Source organism: Canis aureus, chromosome 7 (assembly GCF_053574225.1).
Source record: "Canis aureus isolate CA01 chromosome 7, VMU_Caureus_v.1.0, whole genome shotgun sequence".
NCBI lineage: Eukaryota > Metazoa > Chordata > Mammalia > Carnivora > Canidae > Canis > Canis aureus.
Genome location: NC_135617.1, coordinates 67,112,243 through 67,133,940, shown reverse-complemented (window position 1 = coordinate 67,133,940; position 21,698 = coordinate 67,112,243). Strand labels below are relative to the sequence as shown.

At 39.9% G+C, this 21,698-nt stretch overlaps 1 protein-coding gene across 1 annotated transcript in view; it reads right to left on the bottom strand.

The window, feature by feature from the left end:
• PXT1 (peroxisomal testis enriched protein 1) overlaps window positions 1-20,374 on the bottom strand; it is a 28,144-nt gene extending 7,770 nt beyond the window's left edge. The window contains exons 1-3 of the mRNA XM_077904248.1: window positions 20,239-20,374; window positions 19,146-19,323; window positions 337-467 (exon numbers count right to left, since the gene is read on the bottom strand). Coding sequence (XP_077760374.1) covers window positions 337-467; window positions 19,146-19,314 — 300 coding nt within the window. The 5' untranslated portion in view covers window positions 19,315-19,323; window positions 20,239-20,374. The remainder of the gene's footprint in view (window positions 1-336; window positions 468-19,145; window positions 19,324-20,238) is intronic.
• Window positions 20,375-21,698: the final 1,324 nt, after the last annotated feature.

Below are 21,698 nucleotides of genomic sequence, written 5' to 3'. Positions count from 1 at the left end.
CACCTTAATGTGCACACACATCTCTGGGGTATGTGTAAAAAAGTAGATTCTGATTCCAGCACTGAGGCTGGGGACTGAGATTTTGCACATTGACCAGTTGCCAAAAGCTGCTGCTGCTATACAGCTGTCCATGTACCACAGTTTGAATAGCAAGTGTGAGATCAAATACTGGCTTTGACTCACGTTCACAATTTTCAGATCTAATGTTCATACTCTAGACATTACTAATCCATGTGTTCTGTTAATTCCTGGGCATCCCAGCCACTTGACAGCCATTGTTCTGTTTGCTTTTCCTCGCTACCTGACTGACCGTGGCTGGGGAAAACGAAGACCCACCTCTTGAACCATCCTACGATCAATGCTGTCTCCAGTGTTTCTCAACTGCATGGCCAACTTGTGGATTATTTCCTCCTGGTGATGGTTCTGGCCAATGCTACTCTCCTTAGGCTGAGAAGGCAGACTGTGATCTACATTGACAGGAAAGAGTTCAAGAGAGATGATTAACTATCTGTAAATCACTCCCCACTTGTCACTAAAAACTGTCTCAGGCAATGAGAGGGATGAAATCTCATCATCAATGATTATAGAAATGCAAAGTCTTGCCTTGGAATAGATTAATCTAGATTTCAAATCTTTTAGAAGTAACATCAGAAAAAATAATTTTAGTAGTATATTTTACTTAAGACAATACAGCCAAAGTATTAGTATTAAACATATAATCAATAGAAAATTATTACCAATATGTTTTGCATTCTTATTTATTATACTTAAGTCTTTCAAATCCAGTGTTTATTTTATACCTACAGCAATCTCAATCCAGGTGCTATCTTTTCATTGGAAAACCTTAATCTGTATTTTGATTTCATGAAATCTACAGTTTAAAGGTAGATATATACAACCCAGTTGTTCCAAACATACTTAAGAGTTTTCCAACAATGAAATCAAGTGTCAGGTTTTTTGTTTGTTTTTACTGAAATTTGATTTGCCAGCATATAGTGTAACACCCAGTTACAAGTGCTCTCCTCAGTGCCCGTCACCCAAGTGTCAGTTTTTACATTTAAATAAATTAAAAATAAAAAATAAAATAAAAAATAAATAAATAAATTAAAAATAACGAAAACTTAAAACTCAGTTCCTCAATGGGCCACATTTCAAGCACTCAGGAGGCAAACATGGTTAATAGTTACTCTGCTGCACAACTCAGGTCTCTATCTTTATAGTTTTGTAAAATAGATTTTTCCATTTCATGCTTATATCCATGGTCCTTGAATGAGTTCCTCCTTCAAGTGCTCCTCCTCTCCTTGAATGAGTTCCTCCTTGAATGAGTTCCTCCTTCAAGTGCTCTCTTCAGTGCCCGTCACCCAAGTGTCAGTTTTTACATTTAAATAAATTAAAAATAACGAAAACTTAAAACTCAGTTCCTCAATGGGCCACATTTCAAGCACTCAGGAGGCAAACATGGTTAATAGTTACTCTACTGCACAACTCAGGTCTCTATCTTTATAGTTTTGTAAAATAGATTTTTCCATTTCATGCTTATATCCATGGTCCTTGAATGAGTTCCTCCAAACCTTATTTGCTTTTAACAACCAATGAGTGTTTTTAAGCAATACTATGAGTAAACTACTGTGCTGGATGCTTTGGGGAACTTACAAAGATTAAGACAAGGTTTCTGTCCTTAAGTTGTGTACAACCGGGATCCCTGGGTGGCGCAGCGGTTTGGCGCCTGCCTTTGGCCCAGGGCGCGATCCTGGAGACCCAGGATCGAGTCCCACGTCGGGCTCCCGGTGCATGGAGCCTGCTTCTCCCTCTGCCTGTGTCTCTGCCTCTCTCTCTCTCTGTGACTATCATAAATAAATAAAATTTAAAAAAAAAAATTAAAAAAAAAAAGTTGTGTACAACCCTCTGGTTGGGATGAAACAATTACCAAGTGCTTCAGGCATACAGAGGAGGAGGAAATAAATTTGGACTAAAGTAGATATAAGTATGGCTTCATAGACACAGCAAATTTTGCATTGAACCTATTTTGTTTCAATACAATTTGAGGACTTTGATTTTCCAGGCTTTGAACTGAGAGAGTAAGTCCTGTCCTCAAAAAATCTAGCAGGAGAGAGACACAAACTACAATTCAACATGTTATATATAAGAGCAAGGTCTACACAGAGGAGTCAGGACAGATGACCCTAAAAAAGTGATAACTGAATTCAGTCTTGAAGAATGAAGAATGAAAAATTAGCCAGGAGAAGGGAGAGATGGGGGTGGGCCCAGCTGGGAAGGAATGGCAAATGAGATCTTTCAGGCAGAAGTGTCAACTGAGCAAAAGCACAGGGATGACAGTGAGGTTTTGTACATAAAGTCTAAGTAGGGCTATTGTTGAAAGGCAGGCGATGATGAGAGACAGAGGTAAGAGAGTAGGCAAAAGTAAAATCATAAAGGCACAGAAAGAGGCTTGGACTTCATCTAGGAGAGCAGGGGACCCACCGAAGGATTTTAAGCTGGAAATTACAGGATCAGATTTCTTCTAGCTCTTTCCTTCTGGGATTGAAGTGGAGATGGGTAAAATTTAAGACAGGGAATGCAGTAAGAGGCTACTGCAAAGTACTGCAGAGAGATGATAAGGAGTTGCCTTATAATAACTAGCTTGCCTACCCCACGCCAGCATTGTCTTACTAACTACTTCCTCACAATGACCCCCATGTGGTCATAACCGCAGGGTACAGATGAGAGAACTGTGGATTAGGGCAGTCCTTTTCAAACTTGGCTCTGGCTTGGAATCCCTTGGGAAGTCTTTAAAAATTCACACAGTTCAGGCCTCACTTCATTCCAGTGAAATCAGTTGAACCAAGCAAGCAGCAGTATTTTATTTAAAGCTCCTTAGGTAGTTGCCATGGACCGGTGATTTAGATGGGTTGAGTAATTTGCCCAGGGTTTGAAAGCTAGTAAGTGTGAGAGCCAGGATTTAAACCTAGGTCTGCCTGGCTGCAGAGCCCATATTCTTAAACCTCACCATACAGAGCTTGAACTAGTGCATACACACCTGAAGCAGTACTAATAGGGGTGAGTGGTGAGAACAAATCCTATAAATACTTGGGAAACAGAATAGGCCAGAATTTGGCAATAGATTAGCTGAGAAATGTGAGGGAAAAGGAAATTCTTACTTTTCCAGCTCAGGACACTGGAAAGGTGATGGCATCATCAGCTGTACAGAGAATGAGGGTCAAGGGCGGACAGGTATAGAAGGTAGAGGAGGCAGGTAGAAAGAAGAAGAAGCTAATTTTGAGTTCTTTTATACATTTAAGGTACCTGGTAGGACATCTTAGCAGGCATCTGGAATATTTCTGAAGCAAAAAAACAAAAAAAAAGCAATATATCCAAAGCTCAAGGGATGTCAGAACTCAAAGATTTATGAGTTTCATTTATTTATTCAATAAAAATGTAGGAGAGAGTAAGATCTTTCTGAGCTTATATAGCTGATGGATAAGATTGATGATTAACAAGGTAAGCAAAGGAACAAAAGACCATAAAAATGACTGAGAAGGAATAATGAGAGAAGTAAATGGGAAAGCAGAAGAAACAGTGTTTTCCTAACCATTTTTAAATGCCTTTTGAAAATTTCCTTCTCAGGGAACCTGGATGGTTCAGTGGGTCAAGCATCTGCCTTTGGCTTAGGTCATGATCCTAGGGTCCTGGGATTGGGCTCTGCACTCAGTGGGGAATCAGCTTCTCCCTCCCCCTCTCCTTTTGCCCTTCCCTCTGCTCATGCTCTCTCTTTCAAATAAAATATTTTTTAAAAAAAGAAAATTTCCTTCTGAAATATATTATTGGGCATCGTTACTTGTAACTATAGTATATTGACTATGACTCTGTGTGTGCATGTGTTGATGAGGATGATAATGATTCTGAATCCTGAAACACACCTTACAGTCCTTTCATTAAAGATGCCCATCTTTAATGTGATGTCCACATCCCCTTCCAAAAGAATCTGCCATGTTGCCTAAGCAATCAAGCTCCTTCCATGTCCCCACCCCAACCCTAGGCCACAGCTGTTTGGATCAGAGATGAATACCTGACCTAAGCACATACACTGGCTGGCCAGGTAGTCAGAACCTAGCCTCTCAAGAGAACACGGTCCCTTCACCTCTGTTCAATGTTCAAGAGACTAAGGGAAAAGTTGTCAGTAGGACAAGGAATGCCACAGGATTATGTCAGGCCTAGGATAAGTCAAAGCATTTGCAAATGAAAATTATGAAGGGGAAGGAAACATTTAAAGGAGAGATAGAGGAAGCTCCCAACAGAGAAGAAGTAAGCAGAACAAACATTCATTAGAAAGCAAGACTCAAAAAAGACTGGGCCCAGAACTGCCTCAGAACCTGAACCCTCCAAGTTCAGTTCTGTTTCATAAGCGTTCTCACCAGCAAACACAGCTTTTTGGAGGTGACTGGAGTAAGTTTCTTCCCTGCAACCAAACAAATAGTCATCAATATCCATATCAATTTCCAAAGCTGTCAAATATAGGAAAAACTGTGTAGGAAATTGTGTTGGCAATAAATCTGCTTCAGGGCAGACTCCAAAAGTGAAATTTAAAAATTAGTTTCCGGGCAGCCCCGGTGGTGCAGCGGTTTAGCGCCGCCTGCAGCCCGGGGTGTGATCCTGGAGATCCAGGATCAAGTCCCACGTCGGGTTCCCTGCATGGAGCCTGTTTCTCTCTCTGCCTGTGTCTCTGCCTCTCTCGCTCTCTCTCTGAATAAATAAATAAGTAAATCTTAAATAAATAAATAAATAAATAAATAAATAAATAAATAAATAATAATAAAAATAAAAATTAGTTTCCTGGGGTGCCCAGCTGGCTCAGTCAATGGGATATTGACTCTTGATCCCGGGGTTGTGAGTCCGAGCCCCACACTGGATGTAGAGATTACTTCAAAATAAAATCTTTAAAAAATAATAAAATAAAATAAAAATTAGGTTCCTGGCAGCTTGTGTTTTGGTTCTGATCATTTAGTCATTCCTCATAAAAGTTGAATGCAAGGGCGCCTGGGTGGCTCAGTCCGTTAAACATCTTCCTTCAGCTCAGGTCATGATCCCAGGGTCCTGGATAAGACTGAACCCCTTGTCTGGCTCCCTGCTCAGTGCTGAGTTTGCTTCTCCCTCTCCCTCTGCCCCTCTCTCCCCCGCTCCTTGTGCTCATGAATGCACACACACACTCTCTCTCTCTCAAATAAATAAATAAAATATATTTTTTAAAGTTGAATACAAAATGGCTTCAGGGCTCTGCTGTACTAACCTGTTTAGTCAGCATTATTTGCTGACTCTTAAAGAGAGACTGATATCCCTGTCCTGCAGACATTTACGCAGCAAAATAACTATGTCACCATATTATAATAAATATTATAAAATTACAGGTAAGAAATTGTTAAATCAAATTTCTAAAACAGTTATATGTTGAAGAAGTGCAAAGTCCTGTGACAAGATAACCAAAACAAATTAAACAAAAAAGTAAATAAAACTGTATTTTCCAAGTATTGAATTTTTTATATCCAGAGGGGAAAAGTATCTTGCTCTATGCTGAAAAGTTGTATGGAGAAATATATATATATTTATTTATATAAATATATATTTTGTATTATGTAAATATAATATATTTATTTATATTTATAAAATAGTGTATAATCATATATATACTATATAACATAGTTACTATATATACATATAATAGTATATATAGTATTATACTATATAACATATATACTATATATATGTGTGTACTATATATATACACACATATCTCCACACAGAGTTCTGAAAATAAAATCACAGTCTAAATGGGCTACTGGGAAATCTGGGACAATCATGTGATTAATCTTTTTGCAAGAATAATTCCTTCATAAAGCAAATAATAAGCCTCAATGTATTGTAATTTTAAAAAACACTGCTGTAAAAAAATAAAATAAAAAACACTGCTGTGTGTTAAGAATCCTACATAAGAAACTTTGACCACCTCTCCCTTCAGTTGCACTCAGGAAATCTTCTAAGCAAATATGGTTTTATAAGTGTTTCTCTGCTGCTAGCTATAATGTGAATATTTTAATTTCTCATATAGTGATCATGCTTTCATAAGCTTGATTTTGTTCACTAAAAGTAGAGGTCTAGGGACTTCTGGCTCAAGGCTGAACACAAGCATTGGCCTCCCATTGCCCCTAATCCCTCCCAAGACATCACCAAAATGAATGTATGAAAAAAAATAAATAAAGCCACAAAAGTGAAAAGAATGGAAGACTGGGTCAACAGCAGATGGGAGATCTGTACATGTTTCTGGAAGGCAGAAAGCAGATGAGACAAGATATGGACCAATAAGCCAGGCAGAGAAAGCACCAAGACTTCACCACAAGAGTTCCTGAGGCTTGCAAGGTCATTTACTCTACTAAATGGAGCCCTTCCAGGGCTGGGAGAAGGAGATGTGACATTGGCTGGAAATCTGATGGGAATCACCTGTATCACTTGGTGGCCTCGACACCCCCAGGCCACTCACTATACCCACACACTTCAGGCAAAAAAAAAAAAAAAAAAAAAAACCCAGACCACTCTTCTCTAATGGAAGAAAACAAATCTTGTGAAGAAAGCTAAGGTTTCTTTAGGAATGTTGGTGCCTCAAATTAAAGATCTCCTTGTTCTAGTATTTGGGGGACCTGGGACCAGAAAGTGAGCTCCCTAACTCATCTCCCTAAAGCACCCCCAACTCAGAGCTCTCCTATGCCTCCATATGAGTCTCCACTCAGCAGGGAGCCAGTTAGGCAGAGTGGTAAAATTTTGAAACCAGATCACTTGGGTCCAAATACAAAACCCACTACAGATAACACTGTGAAACCCGGGACAAGTTATTTAATCTCTCTGTGCCTCAGTTTCTCCAACTGTAAGATGGGAATAGTAATGTAATAGTAATGTATTAGTAAAACCCTAAGATTTTTTTCCAAAGATTTTATTTATTTATTTATTTATTTATTTATTTATTTATTTGAGAGAGAGAGAGAGAGAGCATAAGCAGAGGCAGAAGCAGAGGGAGAAGCAAACTTTCCACTGAGCAGGGAGCCCAATGTGGAGCTTGATCCTAGGACCCTGGGATCATGACCTGAGCAGAAGGCAGGTGCTTAACAGACTGAGCCCCCCAGGTGCCCCAACCCTAAGATTTTTTAATGCCTCTAAAATCAAAATATATTTTATAACCTATGGCATGTCATATTTCAACAACATTTATCTTCTTAGTAGTAAACAACAATGATGGTATATTTATCTTCTTAGTAGTAAACAAAATGATGGTATATTTTACAATTGATGGAATGTAATGAAACTTAAAATATCATAGTAACTACCTCATAGAGTGGTATTTGAGATGATTAAATGAATTAATATATTTAGCTTGCACAAGGCAGTGCCTGGAACATGGGTAGACACTACATAAATGTTAGCTACTGCTACCATCTAAGAAAACAGTCCTACTCACACAAAGCAGAGAAAAAAAAACACACCAGCTACCCAGTCCATATTTCTTTAAAATAACACAGGATCACTAGGCAATTGAGAAGGACCAAAGAATGCAAGAAATACCAGAAAAACAAACTAAGCTAATCCTAAAGAAAATATATAATTCAGGGAATGGAAGAGAATGTTTGCAATTTCTAATGTATATATTTTGAGAGATTTAAGAAAATATTACATTCAAGAACAAAAAGAGAATGCTATGAAAAAAGAATAATCCTAGAGCAAAATCTTTCTGATTTAAAAAATATGATTGCCAAAATTAAAAGCATAACAGTTTGTCTGAAAAAATAAAGTCAAGGAAATCACTCAGAAAAAAAATCAGAAGGTGAAAAATATGAAAGAAAAGATGACCTAGAGGGCCAATATGGAAAGATGAGTATTTGATTTATGGGAATGCCAGAAAGAGAGAAATGGGAGGGGGGGCAGATTTCAAAGCAAAGAACGTAAGAGAGCTCCCCAAAGCTGAAAGACACCAAACTTCAGATTAGAAAGTAACCCCCACACATACACACGCACATACACACAAAAGCCCCACAAAGTTCTCAGGACAACAAATGGGGAAGTAAAAACCTCACTTCTAGAACATATTAAAATTTCAAAATAAAATAAAATAAAATAAATAAATAAATAAAATAAAATTTCAAAACACTAAGCATAGGAGATGCTAAAAATCTCCAGAGAAACATTGATTTGTTTGGCAACAGACTTCCCATGAATGCATGAGTGAATGAATGAATGAATATAAAGGAACTATTTTTGCCCTGAAGAATCTTATAAAAGATTATTTTCAACCTAGAATTCCATGTCTAGCAGAACTCTCAATTATATGTGAGAGGTGAATAAAGATATTTGCAGATATATGAAGGTTTGGGAAGATTTTCTTCCATCCAAAATTCCTGAGGAGGTCTCCAAAAGAAGTCTTCCAGTAACACAGACTATGACTAAACCAAGAAAGAAAAAAATTTGGCAGAAGGTGAATCCAACCCACGTGATCTGGGAAAGTCCCCGGATGACAGAGGTGCAATACGCCTAGAAAGAGACTAGATGGGAGTTAGAGAACAGTTCTAGAAGGGAAGTCTCCCGGGCAAGGAAGACTTATAGAAGAGCCAGTACAGCTGAAAATTGGGGGAAATTCAAAGAAATGGAAACTATAAATCATGTGGCAGAAGAGAAGGTGGGGCATCTGGGGGGCTCAATTGGTTAGGTATCTGCCTTTGGCTCAGGTCATGATCCCAGGATCCTGGGATCCAGTCCCCAAACAGGCTCCCTGTTTAGCACAGAGTCTGCTTCTCCCTCTCTTCCCTGCCCCTGCTCATTCTCTCCCTCTCTCCCTCCTTCTCTCTCTCTTTCATAAATAAATAAATAAATAAATAAATAAATAAATAAATAAATAAATAAATAAATTCCTTAAAAGAAGAAAAAAAGGAAAGGCAATAAGAAAGTCCAGAAAACAATAAAAGGTCATACAGGAAGTTTATGGTCTGAATGTGAAGCAAATTATAATGTGGCTTAAGTTGAAGATGAAGGAATTGCTTTATAGTTCCTTCTAACAGGGCATTCGTCTGTGTTAAACTTCATGGTACTTACCTGTATGACACGGCAATTTTGTCCCTGTTTCAATCACCGGGAAGTGATTATACTTAGAGAAAAAAATCCTTCCCGTACATATGGATTTTATTGCTGGTGGCCACCACCCCTAAACTTCAGGGTCTTGAACAACCGTTTACCTTTGGATGCTGACACAACAAGTGGACAGAACTGAGTGTGAAGCGTCTGAAGTCTTGGCCTCTCCACATGTGGGACCATCTGCTTCCAGATTGGAAAAATACATACGTCTCCTTTGCAGAAACAAACTACCTTAGTGAAAAGTAAGGCCTCATCTCAAACTCAGTGAAACCTTTCCTTTTAATTGAGGAAAGTGGCATCTTTTAAGAGCACTTTAAGCCATTAAGTAGTGCTGTAAGTTCAACTACTTTGAACATTTAAATCTGCCAAGTGCAAAATCAGTGGTCACTGCCTCATCTCAAAGGTCATCTTTTCAGGGGTGCCTGGCTGGCTCAGTTGGTTGAGTGTCTGCCTGTGGCTTGGGTCATGATCCTAAAGTCTCGGGACTGGGCCCCACATTGGGCTCCCTGCTTGGTGGGCATCTGCCTCTTTCTCTGCCCCTCACCCTGCTCTCATGCTGTATTTCACTCTCTCTAAATAAATAAAACTTTTTTAAAAAGGACATCTTTTCAAAACCAATTAAACATATATAGTTGAATGTTCAATAGCTAACAATACCCAAGCTGAATAACAATTTCAAAACAGTTTGCTTAAATTTAGCGAGACCACTATAATCAATCTCAGGAAAGCTCAAATCTCTCACCAAGGACAAACTGCTCTTTTCAAAAAGGACTGCTGGTATCACCCAGGACTGAAGTAGAGCAAAAGAGAATTGTTCATACAGTAAGGATGAAAAGAAGTTTGCATGACAGCGAAGTGTGAATTTGAGCCACTAGACTGGATTTAGCGCCAAGAGGTATAGACTACTCTTCCAAAGGGTGCCCTGATGAAGGAAGGAGAGAGAATAGGCAGTAGCAAAAAGAAGAGATATGTCGAAGGAATTTCCTAGGTTGAGAGTCCTGAGCAGGTTTTGTAGGTTGAGGAGAGGAATTAGAGCAGAAATAATGGCAATGAAAGATAGAGTAGAGCAAATTGTCGAGGGAACATCCCAGAGGTTTAGGAGCAATGAGAATAAAAGTACATGGAAAGTTTATTAATTAAACTTCGATTAATTTTGAATCGAAGGTGGGGGGTGGGGAGGAGTAGGGGGTGTGCCCTTCCTCTGAGATAGAATAGAAGGAGGTAAGTTGTGATGTTGGTGTAAAGAAGTCTGGAGCAAGGGAGAAGGAGATTCGGGTGTGTACCCCAATGACATCAATTTTGTACATGAAGCAGAAAACTACGCCATCAGCTGAGAAAGAAGGGGATCCTAAAGTGGCTGAAATTAGTTACTAACAGAAATGGAAAAAAGAAAACTGATCAGAGTTGTATAACAGGAGCTGAAGACAAGCATCACCTCCCCCACCCCCAAAAAAAGAGAAAGAAAAAAATGTGTATATATCCTTCATGAGCATTCTCTTTCCAGCCAGTAGGTGTCCTAACCTTGAATCTAAACAAAAGAAATTTCTATCCCATCCTCCATAGGGGAAGCTTCAAGGTTTGGCCCAGTTACTTTCTAATTTCCTGTTCTTAAGCAAGATACTTAGATTCTCTGGGCCTCAGTTTCCTCATTTGTTAAAAAGGACTTTAAAATTATTATGAATATTAGGGGCACCTGGGTGGCTCAGTTGGTTAAGCAGCTGCCTTCGGCTCAGGGCATGATCTCACAGTCCTGGGATTGAGCCCTGAGAGGCTCCCTGCTCAGTGGGGAGCGTGATTCTCCCTCTCCCTCTGCCCCTCCTCCACACTTGTGCTCATTCTCTCTCTTTCAAACAAATAAATAAATAAAATATTTCAAAAAAGATTATTATGATATTAAAAACTGATGTTCATAGGTGCCAGGTATACAATAAGGCTTATATATCTTATTGACTACCACTAGACTTGGTATTTGGCAGTATTTACATAGGTACAAAAATGTAAACCAAGGTTATTGGTTTCTAACTTTTGGACTCAGCTGATGGACAAAGCATGGAAGAGTTGCTTGTGGCTGGAGGCCAGAATGTAAATGCTAACAACTCTGGCTATATAAAAATAAAAAAGTGTAAGGGACAAAGAGCAGGGTGAGCAGAGGACTGGAAAGTTAGTATCTGCCTCTTATAAAATGGGGAGTCATGTGATCATGCTGAAAATATATGAAATAAGGAGTTTAAATTGCTTAAGTTTACAAAGACAACGAAGAGAAGTGTTACAATAATAATTTAACTATTAAACATGAGAAGAGAGGGTATGATCTGTCATGTTAAAGAATCAATAGGAAAAAAAGAATCAATGGATGGCATCAATTCGATAAACCAAGAGATAGATGAACAAACACATTATTTAGAACAGTACTTCTCAACTCTGGCTATACATGATTATTGACTTGGAGACAAAAAAAAAAAAAAAAAAACAATTTGGGGGACGCCTGGGTGGCTCAGCGGTTGAGCAGACATCTGCCTTTGCTCAGGGCGTGATCCTGGAGCCCCGGGATCAAGTCCCACATCAGGATCCCTGCATGGAGCCTGCTTGTCCCTCTGCCTGTGTCTCTGCCTCTCTCTCTGTGTGTCTCTCATGAATAAGCAAATAAAAACTTAAAAAAAAAAATTGGGGGGATGCCTGGGTGGCTCAGGCGGTTAAGTAGTCGGCCTTCAGTTCAGATCATAATCCCAGGGTCCTGGGACTAAGCCCTGAGCCCTGTATCGGGCTCCCTGCTCAGCAGGGAATCTGCTTCTCCCTCTCCCTTTAACCCTCCCCTCTCCTCCTGTGCACCTGCACATTCATGCATGCTCTTGCACACGCATGCTCTCTCTCAAATGAATAAATAAAAAAACTTAAAAAAAAAAAACACTTGGTTGTTCTTGGAATAAACCTACACATAGGTTGTTTTTGTTTTGTTTTTTTAAAAAAGCTTCCCAGGTGATCCTAACATACAGAGTTGAGACTCATTAATCTACACAACTGAAAAACAGCCAGTTAAAGAGTTTCTCTTCTGGAAATGGGACAGTGGGATAGGGTAGAGGTGAAAGGAGAGGCTGGATACTAATTTAGCCTTCATTCATTCATTCATTCATTCAACAAATACAGTAGAAGGCCTTCAGGCCCTTTTTACCAAACAACCTCTCTAATCCATGATTTGTTCTCATGGGCATGAGTGCCTGGAGAAAAAAAAAATGTAATGCAATGAAATACATCATCATTACCTGATTCCATACATTTATTATTTTTTTATCTTATTTATTTATTCATAAGAGACAGAGAGAGTGTGAGGCAGAGATACAGGCAGGGGGCGCCCAATGTGGGACTTGATCCCGGGACTCCAGGATCACACCCTGGGCTGAAGGCAGACGCTTAACCACTGAGCCACCCAAATGTCCCTGATTCCATACATTTAAATACATTGGGCAGCCAGTGAGAACCACTTCTGCCTGAGTACAAAGTGTATCACCTATGCAGGGTAATACAGTTGGAAAAAAACAATCTTTCACAAGAGATCAGCCAGGCTGTGAGCAGCCTGGGAAAAGATGAAGGGGAAGAGTGTCTAAGGGCACTGGAGAGCACCCACTCCACTTCACAGGCCCCCTTTCCTTCTGCCAGATGCCACTGAGCCAGGGCTGCCTGACTGGGTTCAAAAGTAAAGAACTCTGAAAGGTGCCGGAGTAGTTCCTTTGGTTGAGCCTCTGACTCTTGATTTCGACGAAGGTCATGTTCTCAGGGTCCCATGATGGGTTCCATGCTCAATAAGGAGTCTGCTTCTCTCCTTCTCCCTCTCCCCATTCGCTCTATCTCTAAGATAAATAAAATAAAATATTTTTTTAAAAAAAGCTGTGAGGGCAATGGCCCTCAGAGTTCCTGAACCCTACAACAGAGTAAAGAGGGAGAGGGCGAAGAGAGGGGGCAGGGAGGGCTAGGGTCTCAGTACAATAATTTGCCTCAGCCAAGAGTAAGCCCCTACGTAGGTGGCTTACATAGTAGCTGAAATATATGGCCCTTTGATAAAAATTGCAACCATACTGTCATTTCAGTTTCTATTGCTGTTTTCAAGAGTATCATGAAACCTACACATATTAATGACATTCATATCTCAGGCCATCTTGAAATAACACCCTAATGATTAGTTGACACCCAAACGAAGGGTTGAGGGTATTAGTGAGGACTGAGAGCCTCCCCAGGAGAGAAGGTTCCCAGAAAGGAGAAATACTATCCTCTCTGGGCACAATCAAGTAGAGAGATCCTCCAAAGGGAGGTCACCTACTTCGAAGTGGTAAGGGCCAGCCCTGCCTATGCCAATCAAAAGCATAATGACTTGCATCTCTTAGTTTAACTCATCAATTAACTGTCATCTGGGAAATACAAAATCTAGTATCTGCATTAGGAAGATGGAATACAAGTTGGATATGTTTCAGTAATGGACAATAAGAGAAATGAGGAGCTATATGAAAGGCAACAAGGCTTGGGTAGCTCAACTGGGTAGGCAAAGGGGCAGAAAAGGAAGGACATGGAGGTAGGATGCAACAGAGGATTGAGTGTGCCAAAGCCAGAGATGTGTTTTGCATTCTGGAACTCAACATAATAACTATTCATATTTTGTGCATGTCTGATCAACTGAACAGTGAATTCCTTGAGGATTCTATTTCATAACTCTGGAATCTTGCTCAATGCCCTACACATAGAAGGTATCCAACAGATATTATCGATTATGATTCTAAAGATGCGGTTGCATAAAGGGAGTGGAGAGAATGGGACAGAACATAGGGTTAGACGAAAAAACATTGGCTATTCTATAAGTTTATCTAAGAACAGCCCTACCTTTTAGTTTCTCTTGAAGACAAATATTTCATTTAAACTTGTACAACATCAACAATAATTCACATTCACATATTATTGCCTCTTGGCATACAACTTTATCAAAAGCCTGAAGATACTCCCACAGTTGATGGGAATGAAACTGGAACAACTTCTGTAGGGGGCAATGTATCTGTCAAATTTTACAAATGCAAATATGTTCAAGATTATTTGTTGTAGGGATCCCTGGGTGGCGCAGTGGTTTGGCACCTGCCTTTGGCCCGGGGCGCGATCCTGGAGACCCGGGATCGAATCCCACATCAGGCTCCCGGTGCATGGAGCCTGCTTCTCTCTGCCTATGTCTCTGCCTCTCTCTCTCTCTCTGTGACTATCATAAATAAATAAAATTTAAAAAAAAAAAAAAAGGAAACCAAGTTGGATTCCTTAAAAAAAAAAAAAAGATTATTTATTGTAGCATTCGTGTCAATAGTAAATGATTGGAAACAACCGAAATGTATATCAAGAGTAAACTATTTAAATAAATTATGTTATATTCACACAATGGAATATTATGCCTTGTAAATAACACTGTATTAATGCAGAAAGATCTCCAAATCATATTGTTAAGTGAGAAAACAAAGACAATGTGCTTTGTATGCTACCTTTTCTCTAAAAAGGGAGTATAAAAATCTATACTCACAATTATTCATATTTACATAAAGAACCTCTAGAAGAATGTCCCAAAATCAAGAACAATGGTTGCCTATAATAAGAAGTGCTGAGAGTGGCAACTGAACAGACAGGGAACAAGAATGTAAGACTTTTCACCATATGCCAAAATTTTCATATTCTTTGGTTTTCCACTCATGAAAATGTGTTTTTATAAGCAAACACTTGTATAGCACTTAATGTCTCAGTCATTGTTGCATGCTATTTAAAATTAGTAACTCATTTATTATTGATATGTTAATGTGAATACTCAAATTTTAATTTAAAAAATATCTCAGGGATGCCTGCGTGGCTCAGCAGTTAAGTGTCTGCCTTCAGCTCAGGGCATGATCCTGGAGTCCCGGGATCAAGTTCTGCATCAGGCTCCCTGTGAGGAGCCTGTTTCTTCCTCTGCCTGTGTCTCTGCCTATCTCTCCCTATCTCTCTCTCTCTCTCTTTCTCTCTGCGTCTCTCATGAATACATTTTTAAAAATCTTTAAAAAATAAAAAAATAAAAAATACCTCATGAATGTCATAATTGTACTGCGGTTATGCAGAAAAATCTTTGTTCTTGGGAGATAAATTTAGAGATAGAATTATTTAGAGATGAAGTTAGTATATCTACTTTATCTAACTCTCTTTGTAGCAAAGAAAAACATCTGTACATCCATTCACGAGTATGTGTGAATGTAGAGAGAGATAAAAAGATAAAGTAAATGTGCCACCTCCCCCCCAAAAATGGTAAATCCATGTAAAAGGTATATGACTAACCATAGACTTATTTATGCAACTCTTTTGTAGATTTTAAATTTTCCAAGGTAAACACTGGAAAGGAAAAAATATCTCAGGAAAGTCCTTAAAAGTGAAATAAAACATTTCTATTTAGTTTCTATAAACTCTTTGGACTGGTTTTCAAGGCGCTTAGATCACATCTCAATTCATCCATCCAGCCTTCTTATCCTGTTTGACCAAATCTTACCTTTGAATCACATCTCAGAAATTACTTTCTCAAGATGTATTTTTTGAATCTTCCAAAAGACTGTGTTCTCTTACCACTTTGAATTCCTGTAGTGCTTTTAGTTCTGTTGAGATATAGCATATTCTAAATGGTTATAATCATTGCATGTTTTTATTATATAAAACAAGAGATGATAATGTATATTAGACGCATATATTGATTTTTAAGATTTTATTTATTCATGAGAGATACAGAGAGAGAGGCAGAGACACAGGCAGAGAGAGAAGCAGGGTCCCTGAGGGGAACCTGTTGTGGGTGGGATTCTATCAGGGAACTCTAGTATCAGGCCCTAAACTGAAGGCAGATGCTGAACCACTGAGCCACCTAGGCATCCCTAGATGTGTATAGTGTATACTTACCTACTGTACATACATTGTCTATAACAATAATTATAGGTTATGAGTCACTCCCTAAGAACTTAACAATTGAATGATAAAAGTGTCTTTGATAACTTGGAAGCAAGATTAATTTATATGTGGTGGAAAGGAGTGAGAGGGGCAGTCACTGGAAGGGGAGAGGCTATCAGCTCTCCCTTGACCAAGCTGCTCCCTCCGCCTGCAACTCCCACTGTCCTTAACTCCTTCAGGTTCTCAGTCCTGGGTTACATCTTGAGCGAAGCCTTCTCTAATCTCTCTGCTAGGTCAAAGACCCATTATAGCACCTGGACCTCTTCTTAGCACTAATCCCATCATATTGAACATTACTATGTTTAATTGACTACTATCTGCCTCCTTTACCACACAGTACGCTCCGGGGTGGAAGGCACTGTTAATGTTTTTGTTCATCACTGTCATCCCAGTATGTAGCATGGCATCTGGAATTCAGTAGGCCCTAGCAATTTTTTTTTTTTTTTGAATGAATAAAATAAGAAAATGCGTCCACCTAGAGGAAGAGGGAGTTGATGAGACTTAGGAGAAGCAAAAATGAGCACCCAAGCACTCTCAAAGGGAGAAAGAGGCTGAATAACTGGACTAGACGTATACAATCCACTTATCTCATTTATACCTAGACACACACTTACGTCATGCTGCCCTCCCCTACCAGTAATTATTGCACTTTTTATAAGTGGAAAAGCCCTATTTTGTTTTTACTAATTGTTTCCCCAAGAGTTTCTCATTTCCCTTAAATGACTTATCAGGACCTCCCAAGGGGAGGGGATGCCCAGAGGGAATGCCCTGGACTTCCCAAGATCCTCCGCATCCCCTCAACTTTTCCAAGAAAAAGTGGTTAAGTTCCCCTCACAAAAATTGCTTCCTTGGGGACCCCTGGGTGGCTCAGCGGCTTGGCGCTGGCCTTCGGCCCAGGGTGTGATCCTGGGGACTCGGGATCGAGCCCCATGTTGGGATCCCTGCAGGGAGCCTGCCTCTCTCTGTGTCTCTCATAAATAAAATCTTTTTTAAATAATTGTTTTCTTTCTCCGAGGAGTTCAACGTTCAAACGTGTCTATTTCCCAAAAGTAACAAGAGAAACAGATGTGGGCTTCACACTGCATAACGACTGGTGATTTCCACTTCCAGTCTGTGTCCAAAAGCCAAAAGAGGGGGAAAGGAGACCTTTCCAGAATCAGCTTCCTCATAGGGGTTTTACGTTGAGCAGTACTTAAGGCGTTTTTTGGTTCTTTTGTTCTCGTTCTTGTTAAGGTTCCCAGCGAGACAGCTTCCGCAGGCCCTCGGAGCGACCTCCCGCGACCCCACCAGCCCCTGCAAATGGCGGTGGCCCAGCCGCGCTCTCCCGCGGCGCTGCGAGCCAGGTCACGTGGACCCGCTGTGGCCAATGAGGGGCGCGCACCGCGCTCCCGGCGGCCCGCGCGCTCTCCGGGCCCCTGGCGGCGAGCGGGAGACATGGGCTGCGTGTCCGCAGGGCTCGGCCGGCGCCTCCCCTCACCCTGCGGCTCGGCGCTCCTGACGCCGTCCGGACACCTCCGCGGCCCTCTCACAGCGCCGCCCTCAGTCTGCGCGCACCTACATGCCCCCCAAAGGCAAAGGGAGAAGCGCGCGGCAGCCTCCTGGGCCGGGAAGCGGGTGGGAAAGAAGCGGGAGGCTCGTGCCGGATCCCAGCCCCTGGACGCTCGCCGCTGGCCCGCCCGGGGGGCCCAGCGGGTCAGCGCCGCCCTCGGCCCGGGGCGCGATCCTGGAGACGCGGATCGAGTCCCGCGTCGGGCTCCCTGCGAGGAGCCTGCTTCTCCCTCTGCCTGTGTCTCTGCCTCCCTCTCTCTCTCTCTCTCTCTCTCTCTCTCATGAATTAGTAAATAAAATCTTAAAAAAAAAAAAAAGACCAGTCCCGAGTAAGGCTTTACATACAGAGCGAAAACAAACACGTCGACTGGTTGTTGGCGGTCACCCCGTACATCAAGCGGAGGGGCTTTGGTTTTCACCCTGCTTCTGCGTTTGAGGCGAGACTAATTAGGAAAGCATTTGGACCAGCCTCCCATGGGGCACCTCGGAAGGGGCCCGAGGAGGAATCTGTGAGGATCCAATGGTTTCGCTGAGTGTGAAAACGTACCAGGAAAGGTTTACAACATTAGTTCCAGAACAGTGATTGCGATTGCGCAGCCTTATGAATATGCTGAAAACCACTGGATTCTGCCCTTTAAGAGGTTAAACTTTATGGTGTACGGGGTTACATCTCAAACATGTTCTAGAAGGTATTCACAGGTGACAGTCTCAGGCTTTAAGCAATCATTGTTGACACCTGCACATACCAAAATTCAGTATTTCAGTCAATTCAGGTCTTTCTAGAAGATAGCTACCCTATTTGATATGGTGGCAAGAGACTATCAGGATGCCTGAAATTGCCACTTTCTCAGTGGCTTGTACTTCTTTTTAAAATGGAGAATAGTCTGAAATTAGCTTTGATTATTCCTCTCAGGTGTCTAGCATATTCTTAATCTAAAAGTCTAAGAAAAAAAAAAACATAAATTTAACACCTGATCCTAATATCCTTCACAACATAAGGCTTTAATTTTCCAACATTCAGGGACATTTAGTAAGCGTGCAAATTTTTGTAAAACAATAATTCAAGCTTATCTTTCCTTCATGTTCTTTCCTATATTGGCAAAATCAAAGAGGAACCTAAAGTGTATTTTCCCTACTTAACAACATGGACATTGTCAGGTCAAGTTAAAGACGAATTTGTATTAAAAGAAATATGATCTATTTTAGTTAATTTGGGGTCATCTGAATGAGTTGTCACATCAACAATTCAGAGCTAATAGACACTAAGAGATTTAGTATCATGAGGCAAAGTCAGCTTTAGATTTTTACCACCGAAGAACATTGATGAATAGATTTACCACTATCTTCTTACAGTTAATGTTTAAATAATCTATTTAAGGCCCAATTTTATGTCCTCAATACCAAGCAAAATATGTGCTAGATAGAATATTTATCTTAGCTTAACACAAATAATATCTTACCTGGGTTCCTTGACATGGCTGAAACTGGCTGGGAGCTGACAAGTCGGGTCATGTACTCCTTCTGAAAACTGTATTTCACCCACAGGGATTTGCAACAATTTGTTACTTTGGGAGAGGGATTCAGAAGTTCTTTAGGTTCACAAACAATGGTATCATGTTTTTTCTTCATGTTTTTTCCCTGTTGAAAAATATATCTTCAGAGAATTTCCCCCATCAGTATATATTCACTATGTTTGATGAATATTGGTGTTCTCACAATACAAGCAGCCTTTATTCTACATATCTAAGGGTTATGGTTTAGAGTGGAAAATGGAACAGGGTAATTAAGGTCTTTTTTCAACTTAGATAAACATCTTTAAGACCTATGCTGTTGGTCTTTAGATCTGCAACACCACCCCACATCCTCATCTCCAAGCAGTTTTTCTTCAATAGCCACGTTCTACCAACAGAGCAGTCTAAATAAGTATGCATAGAAAAAGGCAGACGTATTAACATCACCAAAAAGAAAATAGATTAAAATCATAGAGATGGGGAGGGTTGGAGATGAAATACATTTTTGTCCTACTTCCTTGTGTATGTATGATTTTGTATTATCTCTTTATGTCTCCACATACACAAAGTCCATCTCTACAAACACTAATGAAGACTATTCTCCTGTCCCACCTTTTTCTAATACTGTAGCACCAACCCAATACATTGAAGAATTGAACTGAGACTTTTCATTGTTTACCAGTGCCTTTAATTCTCTTGACTTAAAGGTTGGCCACAGAGTTTCACTTTCTAGTTTACCTTCTAAATCTAAGCAGTTACTGAAAGGGAAGGAATGGTTAAGAGCAGTCAGACAATAAAGAACAACAAAAAAAAGTAACAGGAGAAAACTTCAGGAGTCTTAGATCAGTGCTACCCAATACAAATTTGTGACTCAGATATGTAATTTTAAGGTTTCTAGCAGCTACACTAAGCAAGTAAAAAGAATCATGTAAAAGTAATTTTAATGATATATTTTATTTACCCAAATATATCCCAAAATAAATCCAGATATTATCATTCCAATAAGTAATCAGTATAAAAAATTATTAATGAAATATCTTACATTCTTGTTAATGTACGTCTTCAAAATCCAGTATGTCTTTTACACTTACAATACATCTCAATTTGGACTCAGCCACATTTCCGGTACTCAGTAGCTACACGTGGCTAGTGGCTGCATTGCAGCTTTAGACAAAGAAACAAGAACTAAAAAGAAATGACTGAGAGAAAAGTAATAAGCAGTTATCTTGCAAACCAAGAGGGGGTGGGAATCAGCAAGTAGAATTCTGACTCATTATTTTTCAAATATACTACATTTTCCAATGCAGAATGCTACATGAATATTTTGATTTTTATAATTTGAGCCAGATTAGGGAAAGGGGAGCTGTGGGTTGAAGGGTTGTGAGTGCCTGGGCATTTTTGATTTTTGGTACCTTGGGCAGCTTGATAGTTGTTTTGTTTTCTTTTTTAAATCCCTGTGACTTCTTTATTTTATCACTGAAAATTTGTGCTTCTTAATCCCCTTCACCTATTTTAACAGCTTGACATTTTAACTATATGCATCAGGCAACCTTCTGATCCTAATTTGATTTCTCAAGGAAACTTTACATTGCAAAAAAGGACATGCTCTCTAGGTAATGCATCACAGCCAAATTAGCCCTGAATAGAATTATTAAATATTAAATATTAGTTTACTAATATTAAGTATTAGTAAATAGTCAAAGTTGACAGTCAAGATACAGTTACAGAGTGAGGTTCTTCTCTTTTTTTAAGATTTTATTTATTTATTTGAGAGAGAGAGAGAGCATGAGAGGGGAGAGGCAACCGGAGAAGGAGAAGCAGGCTCCCCACTGAGAAGAGAGCCTTATGCCAGGCTCAGCTTGATCCCAGAACCCACCAGGATCACAACCTGAGCCAAAGGCAGACGCTCAACTGCTTAACCGACTGAGCCACTCAGGCACCCCCAGAATGAGGTTCCTATCTGAAAGAGCCAACTGATAGCCTCCCATAAGCCCATTGTCATCTTATACTATGTACTCATATGACATTGCTAGATAACAGAATAAAATATCTAACCATGGTCTTTTATTTTTTTAATTTTTTTTATTGGAGTTCAATTTGCCAACATATAGCATAACACCCAGTGCTCATCCCGCCAAGTGCCCCCCTCAGTGCCCATCACCCAGTCACCCCAACCCCCCGCCCACCTCCCCTTCCACTACCCCTTGTTCATTTCCCAGAGTTAGGTGTCTCTCATGTTTTGTCACCCTCACTGATATTTTCACTCATTTTCTCTCCTTTCCCTTTATTCCCTTTCACTAATTTTTATATTCCCCAAATGAATGAGACCATATAATGTTTAAAATAAACAATTGAGAATGTTAGAATTGGTTTTTCCCAAATAGGTTGTTTTATAATTTTTCCCAAACTTTTTGGGAAACTTTTTGGGAATTTTGCAGGATATTAAGAGGTATTTATTGAAAAAAAATCATTGCTAATTATATTTTTCATCTAAAATTTATT